Consider the following 19382-nt stretch of genomic DNA (forward strand, 5'->3'; position numbering starts at 1 on the left):
ATTGGAAAGAACACTAGGATAAAATAAATAGATTGGGTAAAACACAAGTATTAAGTATGTCACATAGCAATCGACAACCTAGTTTTTGGAGTTAGATGTTCTGATTCACAGCTCTGCCACTTAGGAGCTGTGTGATCTGCGTGATCTTGGACAAGTCACAACTTCTCCAAGCTGAATTTAATTTTCTAAAAAGTAATGATAATGTTTGCAAATTAGAATGAGGATTAAATGAGATCATGTATGTTACAAAGTATGTGGTACATACAAAGCACCATACTGTAGCTTCCATCCTTACAAATCATTCAGATTCATTCAAATTTGTAATAACCTCAAGATTACAAAAACAAAAGAGGCAAAGTACAGGATTGCTATTTCAGTTTGGATTTTACACTTACCCCCACACACGTAAAAAACTATCCATGTGAAATGTTCCATTCTCCATGCAGACTTCTTGAATTCTCATCTGACTCAACCAGAAATGACTTCCTCCTTTGATCTTTGTAACCCTTTGTAAACGAAACATTTGTATTTCTCATAATGAAGCCAGTACTAAAAGCATGTGTTTTTGTCTTATCTTTCTAAGTAAACTATAAGCTTCTTGAGAGCAGCTGCTGTTTATAACCATCTTTTTATTCCAAGAAGAAGCTAATATATAATAGATATTAGAGAAAATTATATTTATTTAAAATGGTGATGTATTTAAATAATTGCTTTTACTCATATTTTTGTAATATTTGCATTTTGTATCATAGTGCAATTCTTGATTAGAACATGTGCTATGTGTATTATATGTCTGTTTTGAAGTTATAGTGAAAAGAGCTATGTGAATTTTATAGTGGCCACTTTGTGTTGAGATAGTACATTCATTCTGGAAACAGATCAATATTAATACCAAGTTTAAAACTCAATTTACAAATGTACTTGAACAATAATAAAATAAAATAAAAATTCAATTTAAGTCCAATTGTATGTTATTCTGACTGTTGACATGTCAGGTGTGGAGTCTTAAAATGGTTTTATTTATTTTTTATTTTTTTTATTATTGTTCAAGTACAGTTGTCTCCATTTTCCCATCATCATTTTTCACTGCCCCACCTACCCCCACCTCACACCCTCAGTCCTACCCACCTTTGGCTTTGTCCATCGGTTCTTTATACATGTTTCTTGATGACCCTTCCCCTTCTTTTCCCCATTATTTTCCTCTGCCCTCCCCTCTGGTTATTGTCAGTTTGTTCTTTATTTTAATATCTCTGGTTGTACTTTGCTTGCTTGTTTGTTTGTTTTTTATTAGAATCCACTTAAAGGTGAGATCATATGGTATTTGTCTTTCACCACCTGGCTTATTTCACTTAGCATAATGCTCTCCAGTTCCATCCATGCTGTTGTGAAGGGTAGGAGCTCCTTCTTTTTTCTGCTGCATAGTATTCCATTGTGTAAATTCCACTCATTTACAACTAGGCACTTAGGTTGTTTCCAGCCCTTGGCTATTATAGATCCACCTCAGAACAAAAGACCTACACAGATTGAAAGTGAAGGATTGGAAAAAAATATTCCAAGCAAATGGATAGGGGAAAAAAACTGGGGTAGCAATACTTATATCAGACAAAATAGATTTCAAAACAAAGGCCATAAAAAAAGACACAGAAGGACACTTCATATTCAAGGGAAAAATCCATCAAGAAGACATAAACATTATAAATATCTACATGCCCAACATAGGAGCACCCAAATGTATAAGGAAAATCTTGGAGGACTTTAAGAAAGATATAGACAGAAACACAATTATAGTAGGGGATTTTAGCACCCTATTGTCAACAGTGGAGAGATCTTCCAAACAAAATATCAACAAGGATATAGTGGCATTTAGCAATGCATTAGAGCAAATGGACTTAACTGATATATATATAACCTTGCATCCCCAAAAAGCAAAATACACATTCTTTTCAAATCTACATGGAACATTTTTAAAGATAGACTGATGATAGGACACAAAACAAACCTCAACAAATTCAAGAAAATTGAAATCATATCAAGTATTTTCTCAGTCCACAAGGGCTTGAAACTAGAAACCAACCTCAAAGAAAAAACTCAAAAACATTCAAACTCATAGAGACTGAATACCATGTTGTTAAATAATGAATGGGTTAATAATGAGATCAAGGAAGAAATCAAAAAATTTCTGGACACAAATAAAAATGAACACACAATAGTCCAAAACCTATGGGACACAGCAAAGGCAGTCCTGAGAGGGAAGTTCATAGTGCTACAGGCCTACCTAAAAAAGAAACATTTCAAACAAACAGCCTAACCCTACATCTACAAGAACTGAAAGAACAACAACAAACAAAGCCCAGGAGAGTAGATGGAAGTAAATAACCAAGATCAGAGCAGAATTAAATGACATAGAGACTAAAAGAACAATTCAAAGGATCAATAAATCTAGGAGCTGTTCTTTGAAAAGATAAACAAAATCGACAAACCTTTAACCGGACTCATCAAGGAAAAAAGGGAGAGAACCCAAATCAATAAAGTCAGAAATGAAAGAGGAAAAATTACAACTGATACCACAAAAATACAAAGGATTATAAGAAATTACTATGAACAACTATATGCCTAGAAATTTGATAACCAGGGTGAAATGGATACATTTATAGAAAAAATATAATCTTCCAAAACTGAATTAAAATGGTTTTAGATACATTAACCTACCTAGGTCAGGAGTTAATCACTGAAACTAAGTGGTTAAGTATTATTGTAATGTATAACATCTGCATTTTGATGAATCCAGGTGTGCACATTACATTTTTTCTGTAGGGGAATTTTACTATGTTGACTCATCACTGGTATGAAATCAGTTTTACATAATATGTATAGCTACAGAGCCAACAAATTATGGCACACAGGAAAAATCTTTGCCTGCTATCTCTATAAGATTACTGATTCTATATAGTGTACTATAGTGATTGACACTCTTATTACTTTTGTTTAGTACTGCTGACTGATAGTGTTTTCAGTCTATGTGTTTATTTCTTTTTCCATTTTATTTCAATTTGAAATTTGTAGATATGGATATGATTACATTTTGATTAAAATAATAATGTGTGAATATTTTTCATGAAGATGAATTAGAAAAGCACTCGGTTTCAGTCCCAGCTGCTACTTGGACTGTTGTATCACATACATAATGACATTTTATGAGGATGTGAAAGTAGCATTGATTCTTATGAGCTGGTTCAGAAATCTCAGATCTGAAATGCCTGCTTTTCAATATATGTGAAATAAAACTTGTAATTCATTTGTTATTGCATCCTGACATGCTCTTCTCAAACATTGGAACATAGTATTGATTTACATTATAGTGTCTACTTCCCTCCTTTCTTTATTATATTTAATTTTACTTCTTAGATGTTGAAAGTACTAGAGGAAGTATTAAAAATGGAGAAGCTGGCTGACGGGTTGGCAGTGGAGTCCTCAGGGACATGTGAGGCAGGGAAAGGGCAAGAAGTTGACATTTGACTGGAACTGGACATGGAGAAGCAATAATGAACCATTTATTGAGGTGCCCTTATGAAGTATTTGCTCCTTGCTTCATTCACATTCTGTGTTGTGAAGGGCTATGAAATTAAAGTAAATTCCTCTGTGAGATTATAGCATTTTAAAAGGATTTTTTCTGAGGTTACAGTTTACTTTATAAGTGCAATCAAATTTAAGTAGTGTGCAAAAATTTTAAAGTGACATTGTAAAGTAATTCATATTTTCTGTTTTAAAAATACGTCCTTCTATCTTAATACCTGAAATATCCCAAATTTAAAAAAAAACCCACCATATTAAAATCAGTGAAAAACAATGTAGGTTTCTAATAGCTTCCCCTTAACATCTAGTCCACAATTGAACAAATTAAGATTGACATGAATGATAATGGCAGAGGAAATAGGTTCTAGCTTTCTTCTTGTGGTTATTCATTCTTCCAGTCATTTATTCAAGAAGCATTCTTTGAGTGCTGAAATTAGCACAAGGAAAAGTACAAAATTCTTATCTAAAAATTCACAGTCCCATAAAGGGCTTGAGGCTTGGTGGGCCAATGAGAAGTAGACAATTATGGTAGAATATAATAACAGCCTTGTATACTGTGCTGGGTAAACAGACAGCAGCCCCTAACTCTGGAGGAGATGGAGAGTAAGTCATATAAAATGTAACATTTTAGTCACACCTTTCAAAGTGGTAAGAGTCTCCCAGGAGAACCACAAGGCAGGCTCTTCAGGCACAGGGAATGTATGTGTAAAGGTACAGAGGTAGTTAAAAAACTTGAAAACTGTCTTTATCTTAGAATTGCTTAGGAGCAGACTCATTTGTTTCAGTGACCATGAGAGTAACCACAACAACAAAAGAACACCCAAACCCTAGGTTGCGTAATTATTTAATGTTTATTGAACATTATCATACTCATCACTAGACGAATCTTGTTAGGCCCTACTTCTACCCAGTGAGTACTGTCTAATTAAGAAAACAACCAAGACAGGGATAAAAACAGCATCCAATCAATCAGCAGCTGTCTTGAAAGGGTTCATGGCTGTCCATGTAGAGATTTATAGATTAACTGCTGCACTTCGAGTTGCACTGGAAACAAATTCGGTGGCAGATGTGGATTGCTTTTGCTTCAGGCAGCTGAGCCTAAGGTAGGTGGGCTGCCCATTCTGGTCCCTCTGAAATTTTATGGTGGTCCAAGGTAGCCCCAATCAGGAAACCCATGTCTAGCCCAGCTGTTTTCTAAACTGTCATCACTATATATAAATTTATAAAAGCTATGAAAGGTTCTGATACTAGATAATTGATGTGAAATTTTATACAATTTGGTAAAAATACAGCCAGGAATTTGGAGAATAAAGGATCTCTTCATGCAGATACAAAACCTTATAAAACCAGAGGAAATGTCTTTCCTCTGAAAAATAATTGGGAAAAATTACTGGGCTATAGTTGAAACTGTTATAGCTTTGTGCCTATATAACATAGAATTGTTATCAATATATTGTCAGCTTAAAAAAACATCTAATTTCAATTGTATATGCCCAAAGAAATCTTTTTTGAAGTTCAGGTATATTACTATTATAATATATTATCTGGAAGAATATATGTAATGTCTGGACTACAAAGTTCTAAAATGAAAGGTAATTATTTTTGTTTGATGGCTTAAATTATAGTAAATTAGTGGCTTGATCAATGTAAGTACATTAAAATATATATTTATTTTTAAAATAATATTTATGAGAGACCAAGTAATATATAGAGGTTTTGAATGACTGAACTAATTTGTATATATTTTCTCACTTATATTTTATTTGTACTCATCTTGATTTTGATATTAGATCTGTTTTCTTTCTCATATACACAGTACTTATTTTTTTCCTTTACATTTTTGCTGAACACTGAGCTAGAATTCAGAAGTTACAGTATTCCTGTGATCTCAGGCAGAGTGTGAACTACTTAAGCTCTCTGAACCACCACTGACTTACCTTTCAAGTGCTGACAGTGATATTGGTTTGCCTGCCTTACAGAGGTCCTGGGAGGAACAACTGCTTCCATGCTTACAAAAATGCTGAGTTATACGCACTTAAATGGAGTATCACATTGATTGGATAAAGTGTATATTTGCTTATGTTATAAGGACAAGTTAGCTTTAGCAGAAGTATGATGGTATCTTTGATGGGAACTTACTCAGGAGGACAAATATTTCCCTAGTAGTTTGCATATGCATCTTTATGCCTGCAAGTGTGGATGTGGGTATTAACTGTGCCTAACTCCCAAAGCTTCAGCTGCATTATCCTGGAAGTCAGAATTCACAGAGCAATACAGCTTCACATTCTTTTCTGTTATCCTTCTCATGCTCCAGGAAAGACGTAGGTGGCAGATGTATTTAATGAGAATAACCCCCTGAATGGTAACCACAGAGTCCATACACAGCTGGCTGTGAGATGTACTTCTGAGAATTGATCCCCACCCTTGCTTATTCTCTCCTTCTGTCCCTTCCTGTTATTGGTGGGCCTTTTGTTCAAATCCTTTTGCATTCAAGCTTTGTGTATCTGTAAACTGTGCATGTACTTCAAGAGGAGTATATAACTACTTTAAAATATGTTATTCCTTAGATTGTAGTCTGTGTATATCTGTGTTTGAAAAAGATACTGTAGTAACCAAGACACAAGTACAGTTTGAAGATTTATCTCTGAGTAACAAAATTGTGTTCCTCATTTCAGAACATGACGAGTGCATCACAAATCAGCACAACTGTGATGAAAACGCTCTATGCTTCAATACTGTTGGAGGACACAACTGTGTTTGCAAACCAGGCTATACGGGGAATGGAACCACGTGCAAAGGTAACAGGTTTCAGTGCCAACACCTCTTCCATTAGAATAGTGTCACCCACCTTTTCATCCCTCCACCCCTTCTCAGCACTGTCATTTACCTTCTTTGCACTTTCCACAGTCATAGAGAGCTTTGCAGTATGGCTCATGGCCTTCCTCCTGGCTACATCAGTATTTAAGTGGCCAAACTGTTCAACAACTTTGACTGTATGTTCCTTGACCTCAGCCACAGTCGTTTCCATCTCTGTTCCTCTCTAGCAGATCACATCCTGGCCATTGTTTTACAGAACTCTCCCAGCTTGGAAACCTTAAACTTCAATGTCTTACTGTCTGAACCCAGGTCCCCCTGCTTCCAGTTTGCCTGCTCTGTTCCTTCTACAACTCTCGAGCTTCAGTTTTTCTGAGTCTTCCTTTCCATCCTATTTACCAGTTTCTTCCTAGGTTTGGATACTTCTTTTTGAATTTCAAAATTGACAGCTTTTTTCTTTTTGTTTTTTGGAAGCAACACATTCCACTGTGAAATATCTGGATTTCAGACCAGTGTCACAGTTTTTCTTCTCTGTCCTCTCTCTTGAGCTGTTGATACTAATTAACTGAGAACATTGGTTCTCTACATTTTATAGTTTCCCATTTTAGCTTCTTTGTCAATACCAAGAAATAAGTGTCACACGTTCGATTCCCAGTCAGGGTACATGCCTGGGTTGCAGGCCATGACCCCCAGCAACCGCACATTGATGTTTCTCTCTCTCTCTCTCTCTCTCTGTCTCCCTCCCTTCCCTCTCTAAAAATAAATAAATAAAATCTTTTAAAAAATACCAAGAAATAATTCTTTTAAATGTCCTGTTGAGGTCAGATTTTCATTTCCACCAGTGGATATTCCAACTATAGTTTACTACTGTCTATTAATTCACTCTAAAAATGCCCTAATTTCCTTCATCAGATGAGCGTACCTCCCTCTTCACTAGGGAAATAGAGGTTCTATTTTGGAAACTCCACCAACTCCCATAAGACAAAGTCCATATTCATTATTATGTCATATAGATTTATTTTTGATTTGTCTAATTTAGGCATTTTAAGATTCAAAATGGCCCATTTTTCAAATAGACACTGTCCATCATCCTAGAGTTCACTAAAATCAATTTGCTACCATACTGTGTCAGGGGAGGAAGAAATAATGAGGGTTGGTTGTTAATGCAGTGACCTGGGTGCATGGATGCAGGTAGGAAAGAGCCAGAGGATTACTCTGGCTGGCCAAAGTCTGTGGACATCTTTAATCTAGAGTATTGTGGAGAATGCCTTGCCCCACTGACGGTAACAAGCTGGTCTAATTCATCCATGCCAGACCTTGCCAGGCTGAGGGAACAGCCTCTGACCCTTACAGAGCCAAAGAATAAGCTGAAGTGGAAACAGAAGCTTCTAAGGGTGCTCAGACTCATGTCTTCTTTTTCTCATCTTCTTTGAGGGCAGCACATCTCAAAAGATCACCTTTGCAATGGCTCAGACCTTGACTCTTTTTCCTGCTCACTTGCGAACTCACTCTAAGACCATTGGCTATGCAGGTTCTTTGCCCTTGATCCCGCATCCTGACCTATCCTTCACAGGGGAATGCAAGAGACTCTGAAGACCACTATAGGAAATTCTTCTTACTATTGGCTAATTCAGCACCAAGACTGATTTTAAACTTTTGAAACATGGGGCATTTCTCTAACATTTTGTCACTTTGGCCAGTATGTAGAATGATAAGAACCTCATAAGATTTAGTCATTTTCTATTTATTCTATTCTCTAGATAGTGATTTTGTTCCTTAAGAAAACTGATGAGGATTGCTGCCATTTTCTAGGTTGAGTTCAAGCTGGATTGTTATAATGTTATGAAATCCTAATTGTAATATACCTCCTGTAGTGCAAAGTTACTGCTTTTTAAAAATAGAAAGTTTAGTATTTTATTTTACAGGTAAAAAAATTAACATTGGAAAGAACACTGCTTTACAAATGGTTTTGAAGGTTCTTACCTGTATGGAAAATATTGTATGAATATGAAATTAGAGTAGCATTTATAATTTGATGTCCATATCTCTAAGGGAATACAGAAAAGCTAGACTTAGAGCATCTTGAACTACTTACTTCTAAAGTGCTAAAATCGTGTATCTGAATTATTCTAGCGTTTTGCAAAGACGGCTGTAGGAATGGAGGAGCTTGTATTGCTGCAAATGTGTGCGCCTGCCCCCAGGGCTTCACTGGGCCCAGCTGCGAAACAGGTAAGAATATCATTCCATCTTCTAGCAAATGAATTTTTACACTAATGTATAAAGTAATCCATGAGGAAAAGAATGTTTCAAGTGGGATCTCAGAGCGCAGAGCTATTAATAAGGAAGTGCTAGGAGGAAGGAGGTTTCAGCGATGCATATTCACGGGGTATTTCCCCAGTCACTCGAAGGAGGTTTTACAGCTATTATAACTAGAAGCATGTTAAATGTTTTCAGAAATATATGTGGGAGTGCATAGGATTTTATGCTTCATAATTTATTTTATTCATTTACAGCCCATTTTTCCTGGAGTCCATTTGCTTTTTAAAAATAGAAAGTTTTAAAGCATGTATTAAAGCATAGACTTCAAGCTTACTGCCAACTCACTTCCTAGGACACACTGCGAGAATTTTTCATTTTTACCAGGCCCATTCAATATTCATTTATTGTTTACTTACAAAGTATTTAAGGTTTTCTACTTCTTAATGATTCCTCACTTAAGTCCATTCTACTTATTCTTTCTGATGGATGCTAATACTAGAAACTATAAAAAATTTTAAAAACATATAATTTATATATAGCTTGTGACCCAAAAGAGGCTTCTTCAGTTGAAAATACACCTTGAGAATAAAAAAAATGTTTTGTGTATTAGGTCCTAATTTAAACCGTGTCAGTAGTTGTGGTTGCTTTGGGCTGGGTGGGTTCTAATAGCCCATGGCCTCTGAAAACCTGGTTATAATCCTTCAGCAAGAGCTGCTGCCGTCAGTGCCTGGTGGTTGCCGCCTCATGGTGCTTTCTATAAATCTCAGTGTGGTAGAGGCAGCGCACGTCTTGCCTCAATCCCACTTGCAGTCATCTGCTTTAATAAAAACACTGACTGGTCAGAATGTGAAACAGAAAATGTTCTGCTCCATTCGAGAAGTGAAAATTTCACTGAATAGCTCACAAAAGGGTTTGCATCACTAGACCATTTCTTCCTGCAAGTACCTCTACGTGATGTTTTTGAAACTTCACTGACTAATTGGTTACTAAGGTCTCTGATAGAAACACATAGTGGCTGCCTTTGATTGGTGGGCCTCATTCTTAAAGAGATCACTTCCTAAATCAGGAGTTCCCAAGCTCATTGTACATGTGCCTCACCCATAGGGCTTATGAATTTGTTAAAAAATACAAGTTTCAGGTAATGAACTATCATAGGATTTGCTATATCAAAACCAGGTCCTTTCAACACAATGGTTCTGCGTCCTGTGATCTCCAATAGCACACCCACGCACATTGAGGTACACTGCGGGCCTTGCATCAGGCGGCCATGTTTTCTGAACACAGTGTTATCAGGTGCAGAGTCAATACTAAGATACTTGCTTTTTCAGAGTATTTCACTGGTGTGCAATTTTGAAATAAAGGTTGTCCCATAAAATTTGGGATGATTAATGGCCATGCCCAATTCTGCGTATCATTGTTCTACTAGAAAAAGAATTATATGATGATATTCTTAAAATCTGGAGTGACATAAGATTAATTGAAGCAATGTAAAATTTAATACCAGTGTTAAAAATAGCTCAAAAGAATATTTATCTTTCTCTATTTAAAAAAAATATTCTTGAACTTCCAGCCTATAAAAAGATGACCCCAGAGTTACTCTAAGTAGCTGTCCATAACAGCCTAGGACTTTGAGAAGGACAGATGTGGGATCCAAACCTAGTTTTACCATTTATGTACTTGTCCTGTGGCCTTGGGCAAGTTACACAACTTCTCAGTGTCTTATACTCTCCATACATCAACTTACTCTTCACAAGTCTCCTCCAGGGTAGATATTATCTCCATTTACAAATGAGAATATTGGGTTCACAGTGATTAGTATTTTTCTAAGATCACAGAGTTAGCAGCTTAATACAGAAATCTTTCTACTCCTAAACCCAGGCATTTTATCTATATTGGTGCTTTATAGAGTTTCTACTGAAATCTCTCTAAGTGACAGAGGAGAGAAATTAGCTTCATCCAAGGAGGTTCTAGAATGGCCCACTGCAAGGGTAAATAAAATTTGTTCAAAACACTATGTTTTATCCTAGTGAAATGAAAAAAAATCATTTATTTCTATTTTATAATATATGAAAATATTTAACTTACATACATTGAGTAAAGTTGTTGCTCTAAGACATTGGGTCATAGTTTATTTCTGCTTTCCAGGATCTCTTGGCCCAAGATCACATTTCACTATTTGAGAAGCAAGCATTCCTGCCTTTTATCTGGGAAAATGTAACACTACTACTAGCCTCAAAGCATCTGTCCCAGTTATTGCTCCAGGTTAGCTCCTAACCCCTCGGCTTCCAACGTATCACTTTTGTTGGTGCAGTTATAAACAGAAGTTGTGCCCTTTAAAAACTAGCTTCAGATAAGAAGAGGTTCATGTAAAATAATTTATTCATTCATCCATTCAAAAATATTTATTTAGGATCTGTTATATATCTAGAAACAAGATATAGCAGTGAACAAAATGTATTCCCTGTCTGCATGGAATTTATGGTCTAGGGACTATGAAAAGGAAAAAAAATAAATACATAAAATGTTGTCAGATAACGGTGCTATAAAGAAAATTAAGAAAGATAGTGTAAAACTATTTTATTGACCTGTGGACCTTATACATGACAGATATTACTGATATTTACTTTAATAATAAAGACAACTAACATCAGAGTCTATATTAATCCCCAAATTTTGGTTGTTAATATAAAAAGTATATTATTGCTCAGTCGCATCTCAGTTCAGTTTATCAAATGTGAAGGTGGTGAGTGCTGAGGGGCATTGGAATTGGGATTGCCCAAACCGGGGACCTGGCTGTCACCATTTTATGAAGAAGCCAGAGAGAATAGACACTCACGTTACTGCCTCAGGTCAGAAGTGTCCTTCCTCTCTCATTCCATTGGTAAGAACTAATCACATGGGTTATGTAGGAAGTGTAGTTGAACTGAGGGTCCAGGAAGATGAAACTGGGTTGGTGAACATCAAGCCAGACCTTTGCCATACCTGCTATCTGGCATTGTTGGTACTACTAACTCTAAACAACCAAACTGTTTTCTGTTTCTCACATCTACTCAGAGTGAGTTACTTCCTTTCTCAATCATTGCCTTCTTTCTACCTCCTGCAAGAGATCCTTAACTTGGAATTCCTGGTCCATAGACTTTGGGGGTCCATGAATTCGACAAATATTTGTATACGTGTACATTTTTCTTTAGAGAGAACCGACAGCATTTAAAGATTTCATATGTTCCAAAACTAACAAAGAGTTAAAAACTACTAGGGAGAGAATCTTTCATGACACATAAAGAACATTAACTTCTGGCTTATTCTGTGGAAGGTGATTCAAAGTCAAATATCCAATGCCTCCCAGTATGTTTCTTTGGGCACCTTAAATCCAAACACTCCAAACTGAACTCTTCATCTCCTCTATGACTCATGACTCCCTTCCTCTTCCTCTTCTATTACCAAAACCTGGTTTTTAACTTCTGTTCCTTATTTCAGTGAGTGGCAGTCTCATCTACCAAGTCTACTTGGCCAGTAGTCAAGGACTTAAGCCCTTCTTGTCGCCATTCACATCCAGTCAAGCCCTTTTGCTTATGTTTACTAGGGTCCATTTCTCTCCATTCTAGCTGGTACTATGCAGGACTCTCAGGTGTATTTCTCTGCATGCAATCCAGTCTCCACAGAATAGCAGAGCACAAATCTTGTCATATCACCCCATAGGGAAATAAAACTTCAGCGTCCCTCATTACCCTGAAGATAAAGGTCACATTTCTGAATGTGACATATAAGACTCTTGAAGATTTGGCCTCTGCTTGTCTACTTAGCTTTCACCCTCACATTCCTCTGGTTCCTAAACTCATTCCTACCCACTCAGACATGTAGTTTCATGGGGATAAAAAAACTGTATCTGGTTCACTTTTGAATCTTTAGACATGTTATAAAGACTGTACCTTATTAGGCACTTCACAAATATTTCATGACAATTTTAAAATTAGGCATAAGCAAGTAGTCAATTAGAAGAGAAGGAAAAGAAGATGTGGTTGCTTCCATATTACCTGGACATTTTTGAGTATTAGATTATAGAGGTCTTCAGGGTCATTCCTGTACTCTTGTGTGGCTAATGAGGTAGTGAAGGCACAGAGAAGTGAAGGAACTTACGTAGGTGTTTCATGGTAGGAACAGATCTGCAACTTAGAACTCAGGTGTACCCATTCCTAGTCCACTGTTTTCTTTTCCTTCTTTTCTCCAGTTTTCTTCCTTCTTTTCTTTCCCTTTTTCTTGTGCCATGCTATATGCTAAGGAATTTATTCTACTATCATCCCTCATGGGGTCTGTGCTTTTTGTTATGCTCACCCTTTCAAGTACCATCTAATCCTGTTGTCTTTAACAATGGAGACTGTGGCCATTTTTTCTCTCCCAGGGTAGGGAAAATAGCAGGATTGCCAAGATTTCCTAAGTATAGCAGTGGCCTAAATTTGGACTGCTCAAGTTGGATGCTGCCTCAGAGCTTAGAAAGTAGGTTAATTCCTGGCCTCAGTGACTATCCAGGTCTTCCCAATGGACTCATTCAGGAGGAAGTGATAGGATCTACTGGTTTTTGAGAGATAATCCTAATGCATAACATTTACCAACTCTTGTTACTTTAGTTGAGAAAGTCTCCCCTGAACTATCTCCCATAATTTATTTAGTCTACGAGGCCTGTCCAGAAAGTATCCAGCCATGCACTACCCCAAAATAGAGACATTTATTGGGGAAGATACAAGATATAAGAAACATCGTACATAGGACAATGACACCTCAGTCCCCTTCAAAGTAGGCACCTTGGGACACCACACAGTTCTCCCAATCTCCATTAGCTGCCCTGTTGTATTTTCTTAAATCTCATCAATGGTCTGAAATTTCTTCCCTTTCAAAGGTGATTTTAGTTTTAGGAAAAGCCAGAAGTCACAGGGGACTGAATCTGGTCTGTAGGGAGGCTGAGTCACCTGGGTGATTTGATGTTTCACAAAAAAACTCTGCATAAGAGATGATGCATGAGCTGGCATGTTGCCATGACGAAGCTTCCACCACCAGTTGCCCATATCTGTAGCTTTACAAATCATCCAAATAGTTTCCTTGGAGGACTGTTCAAGCTTTACACAAAATTTGATACAGATTCATTGCTGTACTTGCTCAGTCATTTTGAATGCAATGGCCACATGGTACACATGCTCACTCAAGGGTATCTACTACTCCCACTGACTAGTACATTGAAGTCATCATTGTTCACGTGTGGGCCTTCCAGTCCACTCTCCTTGGCTGCCAGGTTACAATGATGTTGGGCAAACCATTTTCATTGGATTAATAATGGCTGGCCTTTTTCTGGACAAGCCTCATATTTATGTTTCATTTGTGTATTGGTGGAATGGTTGAATACGTTTACCAACTTTGCAAAGGGGCCATGCATTTTACTAATTAAAATTAATTTTTCATTTACTTCTTTTTTAGCCATTGTGTAAAATCAACCACATGTATAACAGCACAACTAAATTTTTAGTTAAACATCCTAATATTCCATCAGATGTTTAACTTAGATTTAGCAGGGTGATTATTTCTTGGATACCAGAATAATATAGTAGAAATCTATGTGCTGAGATTTAACAGCTCTGTCACTGCCATACTACATTTATTGCACAGTTGCTAAACCTCAGCAAACATGTCTGATGACCTATTTAATATGCAAAGCTGTCTTAGTATATTCAAAGTAAAAACTTCAGTCATGAATTAAACCCTAACTTTAAAGATTTGACAGTTTCCTATAAGTAAATGCTGGCTTGAATCAAGTTGAATGTTTATAACTGGGAAAAAGTTGGTATCAAATAGGAAGGCTAAAAAAAATATATGCTGCAATATCAAAGAAAAAGAGATCAGACTCTTTTTTGATAGATGGCTTCTTTTTTGTCCAGTGTGTGAAATAATGAGTTTCTTATCTACAGATCAAAACATGAAATGAGATTTTAATTATTTTTTAGTGAGTAGTTAAATGAATATAAATTTAAGGTGTATTTCTAAGTGTTTTCATAGCTTTTTAACATCTCTAGTTTCAAAATGATAAAATGAAGCATGTGGTGTATATGAGTGTTGCTTTACTTCAAAGATAACTTCAAGTTGATTGAGGTTGATTGGTTTTTATAAGTTATGTTATTATTGTTACAGTATAGGGTAAAAATCCTTTAATTCATTTATAGTAACAAAGTTATTTTGCTAGCAGTATGTACAGTTAGCATTTATTATTAATGTCAAATTATATTAAAATTTTGGATATGCTTAAATTAGCACATTTTTCATCATTAAAGAAATACAGGGTCCAGCAGAAGTAAGGCCTGCTTGAGTGTGATTGGTAGGGTAATAATATGGGTGTAATAATGTATAGTTTTAATTTGAACATTTCACCTAAAATTTCATATGGTTTACTTAAGTGTGATATTGTTATGTTACAGAATTACATGCTTATGATTTTGTAATAAAACAGGGGCATTATTTATGCCAGACCCTGTACATTGATTTAATTTCATAATTGCATAGCTTTTTCTTAAAAAAAGACATTTTTTTTTCAGAAGCTTACATTATTTTATATTGTTTTACATGAAAGACTGAAAATATTTAGAAACAGGAGAAAATTTACAAAATATTTCTACATAATATATATGTTTTTTTTCTTTTTTTAACCAAATTGACTCAGTAAAATTCCATTACAAAAAAGTGTATCTTTTTGTGGGGAAAAAAGGGAGACTGAGGAAAAATTATGATATAATATAGTTTAAAAAAGAAGGAAAATCTTTAAATACCTTTGCTTTACCAATAAAGGTGATCTTTTTCTAGTATTATTTTAAATCTATTTTGTTCTAGCTAAACTTCTTACACAAAAAATCATTAGTTAAACTTTACTGTAATAAATAAAATTTGGGATGAAGGAAGTTCAGCCTCTGATCCCTCTCAGTGTCTACCAAAGTGATTTTTCCAGACAAGACACAGACATCATTTGGTGACCTCTGTAATCTGGAAACACGTCCATGGAGTGATTGTCGATCCTTCTAAGACGGGATCTCCAATCATACTTGCTGAGACCCATCTGACCGTCAAAGTTGGCATCTAATGACGAAAGTGATTGAATTACATTTGATGAATGTGTACTAATGAACTTTAGATGAATTAAGGCTTTAGATCACAACAGTATATTTTCCTGTTACAAATTTAGTTTTTAAGAACAAAAAAACTCTCACCAAAGTCTTTTGACCATACTGTGCATACGAGTTAACTTGGGTACTTAAGATATCTTCTCTTTAAGTTGGGAATCCTAAACCTCTTAAATAACCCTTTATTTGCTTAAGGTTCTGCCAAACCTTGGTCCTCCTTGGAGCATTTAACGTAATTATAGAGAAAACAGAAGCACTGAAGTCAGACAGACATTGCCATGCGCCCCAGCTCTACTTTGACCAGCTCTGTGGCCTTTTCTATGTTACTTTACTTTCCTCTGCCTTTATTTTCCCATGTATAACACAAAATGAAGGTGATAATAGTATCTACCTCAGGCATTAGTTCTGGAGATTGAATAAAATAATGTAAGCAAGGCATACAGCATCATGATACCTGATGTGATTGTATTATACATATAATACAATTTTATATACACAGCTGTTTGAAGCTTTTAGACATCCTTTGGTGAACTAGAGGTACCCTGAGATATGTGAAGATTAGAATAAGAAATGATTCTAGTTTTTTATTTATTTATAAACCAGCATTAAGTATAATTTTACTATACTTTAATCATTTAAAATGTTTAATTTACCAATATGCATTCCTGCATTTCTTAAAATTGCTTTATTGTAGTTCAGATGCAAATTTTTAAAAATTAATGCTTTTTAGAATTCTGTCTTTGTATTATTCAGAAAGTAGTTAAAAGTTCTTAGTTTTAAATCTCAAAGTCATTCTTCCAAGTCCTTCAGGTTAATTGGAAAAGAAGTCTTACTCCCTCATTCCTTGTGTCAGTCATGTATAATAGATAACAACTGTGAGGGGACATTTTTCAGACTCTTATTGCAGTGCCTGTCTAATTGAGGTTAGAAATGAGGACATATCATGGAGATAATGTAAGAGAAAAAATGCTCTCAAGCTGTTAGAAGGAAGGTGTCCATGAAAAAAAAGTCAAATGGAATTATTTGGGAATATAGACTTTTGCTTTAAATATATTGATAATTTTTTTTCAATGGAGCATTTTTTTAAAGATGATGTTTTTTTAAATGCTTTTATTTTTATTTATTTATTTTTAAGATTTTATTTATTTTTAGAGAGGGAAGAGAGGGAGAAAGAGAGAGAGAGAAACATCAATGTGTGGTTGCTGGGGGCCGTGGCCTGCAACCCAGGCATGTGCCCTGACTGGGAATTGAACCTGCGATGCTTTGGTTCGCAGCCTGCGCTCAATCCACTGAGCTATGCCAGCCAGGGCCAATGGAGCATTTTTTAATATAACTTACATTTTATTATGCCATTGACTTCTTTGAATTTGTATCCCCTTGGTTTTTTTTATTTAGAACAAACCAAAGTCAGTTTTCAGATTTTTAAATATTACTTTAAAATTAATTAATACAGCATTCATATTTTGAATAAGCAGTACATGCACATGGTATAAAATTTAAAAGGACAAAAAGCATATAATGACAAGTAAATTTTCTTTGTATCCCTTTTCCAGTCATTGCTTGTCCCCCCTAAATAGTATATCTTGAAAATAATACTGTCAATATGTCCCCATTAGACAGAGTGATTAAATTGGAAATTGAAACTGAGAGGAGCCTGCTACATTCAATTATGGAATTCTAATTTGTAACTCTGTGGTTGCCAATAAAATGTACACCTGGGGACAAGGTCTTTCTCTTCCTTTGAGCACTCCCACACTTTGATTGGGAATGTTCTGCAGTTTTCTCTTTCATACATTCTAAATATTTTTGTACATAAATAAGCTGATAAAATTCTCTTCATTAGAAGCATGACGGGAGAGGTAGAAACTCAATATTCTGGAGACCCATTAGAAGCCATAAAGACATGGACAGCTATCTGGGACTTAGTATTCTATAATTCAAAACATATCCAGGATACAATATTTTATTTATACTCAAATTATTTTTCCTTCTTGCTTTCCATTTCTTTCCCCTGCCTTTTTCCTTCCTGCCTGAAGGACCTATGTCAGTATTCTCTTAGAGTGGGTGTGTTAGTGGCAAACTCACTTCTGACTCTTGGTCTGAAATGGGCTTTGTGCCATTTTCCCTCCAAGGGTAGTTTTGTGTGGAATTCTAGGCAGTGTTATCTGAGCCTGGGGAAAGATGTATTCCATGGCTCTGGGGCCTCTGAGGTTTCTGTCAGAGGTCTGCTGTCAGTTCAACTGTAATTCATTTGAAAGTACTCTTTCACTGTAATCACTTTTAAGGTCTCTTTTCCCTTGGGGTTTGTGGTTGCAATGAATTGTGTCCTGGTATGAATTTATTTTTATTTATTTTGTTTAGGGCTCCTTTATGTTGTTAAATCTTTCATCAATTTTGGAAAGCAATCAATCTTTGTCTTCTTGAATACTGCTTTTCCCTCGTTATCTTTTCCTTGGACTTCTTATTGGATGCATGTCGGCCCTTATCATCTTATGTTTCAACCTTCCTTTAGTCTTTTCCATTTGCTTGCCTTAGTGCTGTGCCCTTCATGATTCTTTCATATTTATCCCCCAGTCTGTTAGTTATCGCCTCAGCTCTGTCTAATTCTTCATTTAGTTCATCCATTGAATTTTTGTAGTTCATTAACTATCTCGTAGGAGTTTTCTTTTTCAAATCTTTTGGTACATTTCCCTTTAGTTCTTATTACTTTCTTGTGGTTTTAATTTCTAGTTTTATGTCTTTAACAATTTTAAACATATTCATATTGCTCTGTTGTCTGAAGGTCAAGAGCATCTAAATCTGCCTTTTCTTCTGTTTGCTGACAGTTGCTCATGCTACAGTATTTTCTCATTCATTTTATACTTTTGATATCTGACCTTACCTTTATTGACCATGAATCCTGAGTCTTTTTCCGCCGGAGAAATTTTGCATTTGCTTCTGTAAGTATATCAAGGTATTACCCATTGATATTTGTATTAATTTCTTTGCAAAGTGGTATACCACATAGATGGTATAAGTTTGAACCTCAGAACTCTGTAAAAGCAAACATTTTTTTCTCCCCACCCTACTACGGGTGTGAATAGCATATCTTCTCCTGATCGCCTCTGCTAGCAGATGTCTTATCTTCATGAATGTGTGTGGTTTCTGTCCTGCACTTACACTGAAGGACAGCCCTTCAAGAGTCCTGTTTTTTTTTACTGGAGTCTTGGACCTTACATAGGACCAAGTCCTCTCTGCTGTCACCATGTGGGCCATAAAATCCAAATATGCTGTTCAGCTTCTTCTTGGACTACATAGGAATTTCCATTTTTTTAAAAAATTGGCCTCAGTGGTAGACAGCTGCCTAGGTTGCCTTGTACCTAGGCAAGTGTTCCATTGCTGGGAGAACAGCAGCCGTAGCTGGTTGGCATTCTGGGTCAGTTCGTGCCAACTCTGTTGTTAACTATACCAGGACACCAGCATAATGGGGAAAAATTGACTCAGTTATAAATTTTACCTTGCATATTTTTAAGTCATGTGCTTTCAGAAAGAAGATTTTCAGGTTATGCAGTTCTCCGCATTGCAGGAATGGTAAAGAGAGTC

At 35.9% G+C, this 19382-nt stretch overlaps 1 protein-coding gene across 3 annotated transcripts in view; it reads left to right on the forward strand.

Moving 5' to 3' along the window:
* NELL2 (neural EGFL like 2) overlaps positions 1 to 19382 on the forward strand; it is a 283751-nt gene that overhangs the window by 177294 nt on the left and 87075 nt on the right. For all 3 annotated transcript variants that reach the window (XM_045830028.1, XM_045830029.1, XM_045830027.1), the window contains exons 15-16: positions 6249 to 6371; positions 8521 to 8616. In XM_045830028.1, coding sequence (XP_045685984.1) covers positions 6249 to 6371; positions 8521 to 8616 — 219 coding nt within the window. The remainder of the gene's footprint in view (positions 1 to 6248; positions 6372 to 8520; positions 8617 to 19382) is intronic.

Source organism: Phyllostomus hastatus, unplaced genomic scaffold (assembly GCF_019186645.2).
Source record: "Phyllostomus hastatus isolate PE091 unplaced genomic scaffold, TTU_PhHast_1.1 phas_scaffold_93, whole genome shotgun sequence".
Taxonomy (NCBI): Eukaryota; Metazoa; Chordata; class Mammalia; order Chiroptera; family Phyllostomidae; genus Phyllostomus; species Phyllostomus hastatus.